The sequence below is a fragment of the Pseudophryne corroboree genome, chromosome 3, assembly GCF_028390025.1.
Source record: "Pseudophryne corroboree isolate aPseCor3 chromosome 3, aPseCor3.hap2, whole genome shotgun sequence".
Classification (NCBI taxonomy): domain Eukaryota; kingdom Metazoa; phylum Chordata; class Amphibia; order Anura; family Myobatrachidae; genus Pseudophryne; species Pseudophryne corroboree.
In genome coordinates, this window is record NC_086446.1 from 328,830,919 (window position 1) to 328,837,307 (window position 6,389).

General features: G+C 47.4%; 1 protein-coding gene across 2 annotated transcripts in view; it reads right to left on the reverse strand.

Moving 5' to 3' along the window:
- The window catches only part of LOC135055455 (serine/threonine-protein phosphatase 4 regulatory subunit 1-like), a 253,562-nt gene extending 247,952 nt beyond the window's left edge, over nt 1-5,610 (reverse strand). For both annotated transcript variants that reach the window (XM_063959564.1, XM_063959563.1), the window contains exon 1: nt 5,490-5,610. In XM_063959564.1, the coding sequence (XP_063815634.1) occupies nt 5,490-5,496 (7 nt within the window). In that variant the 5' untranslated portion in view covers nt 5,497-5,610. The remainder of the gene's footprint in view (nt 1-5,489) is intronic.
- Nucleotides 5,611-6,389: the final 779 nt, after the last annotated feature.

Here is a 6,389-nt window from a genome sequence, read left to right on the forward strand (position 1 = left end):
GAGAGAACTCCAGGTCCTCCTTAGCCAGGGTATCAAATTTGTAGGATTTTACAAACGTGTTTGCCCCTGACTAAATAGCCGCTCGGCAAAGTTGTAAAGCCGAGACCCCTCGGGCAGCCGCCCAAGATGAGCCCACCTTCCTTGTGGAATGGGCATTTACATATTTTGGCTGTGGCAGGCCTGCCACAGAATGTGCAAGCTGAATTGTATTACACATCCAACTAGCAATAGTCTGCTTAGAAGCAAGAGCACCCAGTTTGTTGGGTGCATACAGGATAACAGCAAGTCAGTTTTCCTGACTCCAGTCGTCCTGGAACCTATACTTTCAGGGCCCTGACAACATCCAGCAACTTGGAGTCCTCCAAGTCCCTAGTAGGCGCAAGGCACCACAATAAGCTGGTTCAGGTGAAACACTGACACCACCTTAGGGAGAGAACTGGGGACGAGTCCGCAGCTCTGCCCTGTCCGAATGGACAAATAGATATGGGCTTTTTTGAGAAAAAACCCACCAATTTGACACTCGCCTGGCCCAGGCCAGAGCCAAGAGCATGGTCACTTTTCATGTGAGATGCTTCAAATCCACAGATTTGACTGGTTTTAAACCAATGTGATTTGAGGAATCCCAGAACTACGTTGAGATCCCACAGTGCCACTGGAGGCACAAAAGGGGGTTGTATATGCAATACTCCCTTGACAAACTTCTGGACTTCAGGAACTGAAGCCAATTCTTTCTGGAAGAAAATCGACAGGGCCGAAATTTGAACCTTAATGGGCCCCAATTTGAGGCCCATAGACACTCCTGTTTGCAGGAAATGCAGGAATCGACCGAGTTGAAATTTCTTCGTGGGGCCTTCCTGGCCTCACACCACGCAACATATTTTCGCCACATGTGGTGATAATGTTGTGCGGTCACCTCCTTCCTGGCTTTGACCAGGGTAGGAATGACTTCTTCCGGAATGCCTTTTTCCCTTAGGATCCGGCGTTCCACCGCCATGCCGTCAAACGCAGCTGCGGTAAGTCTTGGAACAGACATGGTACTTGCTGAAGCAAGTCCCTTCTTAGCGGCAGAGGCCATAAGTCCTCTGTGAGCATCTCTTGAAGTTCCGGGTACCAAGTCCTTCTTGGCCAATCCGGAGCCATGAGTATAGTTCTTACTCCTCTACGTCTTATAATTTTCAGTACCTTAGGTATGAGAAGCAGAGGAGGGAACACATACACCGACTGGTACACCCACGGTGTTACCAGAACGTCCACAGCTATTGCCTGAGGGTCTCTTGACCTGGCGCAATACCTGTCCCGTTTTTTGTTCAGACGGGACGCCATCATGTCCACCTTTGGTATTTCCCAACGGTTCACAATTTTAGAATCCATCCGTGCTGTTGTAGCAGTATCCGAGATAGTGCTACTCCGACCTCCAACTGTTCCCTGGACTTTGCCCTTATCAGGAGATCGTCCAAGTAAGGGGTAATTAAGACGCCTTTTCTTCGAAGAAGAATCATCATTTCGGCCATTACCTTGGTAAAGACCCGGGGTGCCGTGGACAATCCAAACGGCAGCGTCTGAAACTGACAGTGACAGTTCTATACCACGAACCTGAGGTACCCTTAGTGAGAAGGGCAAATTTGGGACATGGAGGTAAGCATCCCTGATGTCCCGGGACACTATATAGTCCCCTTCTTCCTGGTTCGTTATCACTGCTCTGAGTGACTCCATCTTGATTTGAACCTTTGTAAGTGTTCAAATTTTTTTAGATTTAGAATAGGTCTCACCTAGCCTTCTGGCTTCAGTACCACAATATAGTGTGGAATAATACCCCTTTTCTTGTTGTAGGAGGGGTAATTTGATTATCACCTGCTGGGAATACAGCTTGTGAATTTTTTTCCCATACTGCCTCCTTGTCGGAGGGATACCTTGGTAAAGCAGACTTCTGGAGCCTGCGAGGGGGAAACGTTTCGACATTCCAATCTGTACCCCTGGGATACTACTTGTAGGATCCAGGGGTCCTGTATGGTCCCAGCGTCATGCTGAGAGCTTGGCAGAAACGGTGGAAGGCTTCTGTTCCTGGGAATGGGCTGCCTGCTGCAGTCTTCTTCCCTTTCCTCTATCCCTGGGCAAATATGACTCTTATAGGGACGAAAGGACTGAGGCTGAAAAGACGGTGTCTTTTTCTGCAGAGATGTGACTTAGGGTAAAAACGGTGGATTTTCCAGCAGTTGCCGTGGCCACCAGGTCCGATGGACCGACCCCAAATAACTCCTCTTCCTTTATACGGCAATACACCTTTGTGCCGTTTGGAATCTGCATCACCTGACCACTGTCGTGTCCATTCTATAGTCAATAAAATACTGTCCCTGTCAAGGGTATCAATATTTTTAGTCAGGGAATCCGACCAAGCCACCCCAGCTCTGCACATCCAGGCTGAGGGGATCGCTGGTCGCAGTATAACACCAGTATGTGTGTATATACTTTTATATGATATTTTCCAGCCTCCTGTCAGCTGGCTCCTTGAGGACGGCCCTATCTATAGACGGTACCGCCACTTGTTTTGATAAGCGTGTGAGCGCCTTATCCACCCTAAGGGGTGTTTCCCAACGCGCCCTAACTTCTGGCGGGAAAGGGTATACCGCCAATAATTTTCTATCGGGGGGAACCCACGCATCATCACACACTTCATTTAATTTATCTGATTCAGGAAAAACTACAGGTAGTTTTTTCACATCCCACATAATACCCTCTTTTGTGGTACTTGTAGTATCAGAAATATGTAACACCTCCTTCATTGCCCTTAACGTGTGGCCCTAATAAGGAATATGTTTGTTTTTTCACCGTCGACACTGGATTCAGTGTCCGTGTCTGTGTCTGTGTCGACCGACTAAGGTAAACGGGCGTTTTAAAACCCCTGACGGTGTTTTTGAGACGTCTGGACCGGTACTAATTGTTTGTCGGCCGTCTCATGTCGTCAACCGACCTTGCAGCGTGTTGACATTATCACGTAATTCCCTAAATAAGCCATCCATTCCGGTGTCGACTCCCTAGAGAGTGACATCACCATTACAGGCAATTGCTCCGCCTCCTCACCAACATCGTCCTCATACATGTCGACACACACGTACCGACACACAGCACACACACAGGGAATGCTCTGATAGAGGACAGGACCCACTAGCCCTTTGGAGAGACAGAGGGAGAGTTTGCCAGCACACACCAAAAAACGCTATAATTATATAGGGACAACCTTATATAAGTGTTTTCCCTTATAGCATCTTTTTATATATTTCTAACGCCAAATTAGTGCCCCCCCTCTCTGTTTTAACCCTGTTTCTGTAGTGCAGTGCAGGGGAGAGCCTGGGAGCCTTCCCTCCAGCCTTTCTGTGAGGGAAAATGGCGCTGTGTGCTGAGGAGATAGGCCCCGCCCCTTTTTCGGCGGGCTCGTCTCCCGCTCTTCAACGGATTCTGGCAGGGGTTAAATATCTCCATATAGCCCCCGGAGGCTATATGTGAGGTATTTTTTGCCAAAAAATAGGTTTACATTGCCTCCCAGGGCGCCCCCCTCCCAGCGCCCTGCACCCTCAGTGACTGCCGTGTGAAGTGTGCTGAGAGCAATGGCGCACAGCTGCAGTGCTGTGCGCTACCTTAAGAAGACTGAGGAGTCTTCTGCCGCCGATTCTGGACCTTCTTCTCTTTTCAGCATCTGCAAGGGGGCCGGCGGCGAGGCTCCGGTGACCATCCAGGCTGTACCTGTGATCGTCCCTCTGGAGCTAATGTCCAGTAGCCAAAGAAGCCAATCCATCCTGCACGCAGGTGAGTTCACTTCTTCTCCCCTAAGTCCCTCGTTGCAGTGATCCTGTTGCCAGCAGGACTCACTGTAAAATAAAAAACCTAAGCTAAACTTTTCTAAGCAGCTCTTTAGGAGAGCCACCTAGATTGCACCCTTCTCGGCCGGGCACAAAAATCTAACTGAGGCTTGGAGGAGGGTCATAGGGGGAGGAGCCAGTGCACACCACCTGATCCTAAAGCTTTACTTTTTGTGCCCTGTCTCCTGCGGAGCCGCTATTCCCCTTGGTCCTTTCAGGAACCCCAGCATCCACTAGGACGATAGAGAAAAATAATTTTTCATTGATAACAATAGATTAATATCTTCCCTGGCACATTAGAATAGTTTGCTCTGCTCATAGATTTCATTAGCTGTGTTTAGTGTAGATTATCTGTCTCTTTTGGGTCTCTATACCTGAGGAGGACATTCTATAATGATAGCTTCAAGCTTTCCAGCAAAGAGTCCTGCATAGGGGCAGTGCAACTTCACACAGCCCCCTTTCTGGTACAGAAAAGAATGTGCATTCCACTCTCTCAAGCTGTACAAGTGCTTGCTAGTATGGCTAACCAGCTGAACATGTAATCATCATGGAAGGGGAAATGGTGACTGTAGCACAGCAGGAATGGTGGGGAAGGTCTAGCAGTACTGGACATTTAACAGGAAGCAAGTAACCCCCCCAAAAAAAAAAAAAAAACCATGACAACTTGCGCTGTTTTAGAAGTCACTTATACTGATATAGTACTTTGATATGCCAATCTCCTTCCGCGCCTCCTTAAAATCTGATGTTGTCCACCTCTGGGTCAGCGTTTTTAAAAGTGGACTGAAAAAGTACATCTGATGAATGTGAGCTCTCCATGCATTCAAAAGAATACTAATATTTTTGATGCAGTAGATTGCACTATGCTCTTTGAGCATTTCACAAAACCACAACTGCACACTTGCGACTATAGCCAAAGGGAGATGTCCACATGATAACTTACATTTTTTTGTGAAAGGGTGAAACTCAGAACTAGAAAACAAGCTAGTTTGCGGCTTTCAGCGAAGGTTTTACTAATCACCTTATCAGGGAGCTTCTTACCACAAATAAAAAGTCAACATGTGCCTTAATGCAAGGCATTTGCTGTGGTACATGAATTAAAAGGGGGAAAAATAAAATACTAATTTATTTTTTTATTCCAATATTCAAAATCTGTCCGCATTCCTAAATACTTACATCACATTTGTTCAGACAAAAAAAAAACATCATAAAATGCTGTGCAATGTCACAAAGAAAGAAAACAAAGTAATAAATACAGTATCGTTTCCAGTAAACAGATACAACTGAGAGAGCAGTATATATGATAAATAGTGCCTACAGAGATGCTCATGTTACAGGCTGTAGCAGTGATACCTGAAGATTAACCAGCAGACAGACAGGATACAGATGGATGCACAGTGTGCACATAGTATATTCACATACAGAATGACAACCCTACGTTGAAAGTTCACTAGTACAATGGCTACATGTCACATTATGCCAATCCCAGAGAGATGAGACAGAGCGAGATTAAACAATGAGGCATAACGTTACCTCAGCAAGCACCCATTATGCATTGCAGCAGTCTTATATGTAATATCATTTAATGACACATATTAACAGTGCCCCGGTGGAACGGGCAGCTAACACTCTACTTACCGGCCATCTTGAGGGCTGAGCCGGGAGGACGGACGGAAACGCGTCCCCGACCACAAGCGCGCCGCTCGCTGCGGGTGACCAATGCGACGTGCGCGCCTGTGAGCTCTGTGCACCCGCAAGTTGGGGCCGCAGACAACGAGTTTCGAACGCGCAAACTGTAAATAATTCCGTCGGGTGACGTCACATGAGCCCTCCCCTGGTGTTTATTATTATGGGGCGAGTCGTACACCATAATGACAGCAACATAGGAGGAGGAATGTGTGATTTCAGTGTATACGAGGAGTGTTTACCAGGGATAAATAATACGTGTGGAACACCGAAACTTGAACTAAGATGAGGCAAAATTATTGCCAGTCACTTATGTTTTTTATTAGCTTGCATGTGAGTTACCGAATAGAGGCCCTCATTCCGAGTTGATTGCACGCTGTCGTTTTTCGCAGGGCAGCGATCAGGTTACTACTGCGCATGCACCGCAATGCGCACGCGCGTCATACGGGTACAAACAGCATCATTGCTGTGCAAGGCTTCTAGCGACTAATCCATTCGCACAACCGATCACAAGGAGATTGACAGAAAGAGGGCGTTTATGGGTGTCAACTGACCGTTTTCTGGGAGTGGTAGGGAAAACGCAGGCGTGTGCAGGGCGGGTGCCTGACGTCATTTTCGGGACCGGACAGGCTGAAGTGATCGCAAGGGCTGAGTAAGTTCAGACCTACTCAGAAACTGCAAAAAACTTGTTCGTCCCGCTCGGCTGCACAAGTGTTCGCACACTTGCAAAGTGAAAATACACTCCACTAGAGGCGGCAACTATCTGATCGCTGCGCTGCAAAAAATAGCTAGTGAGTGATCAACTCGGAATGAGGGCCAGACATGGGGGTCTGATTACTTAGGGTGACCATT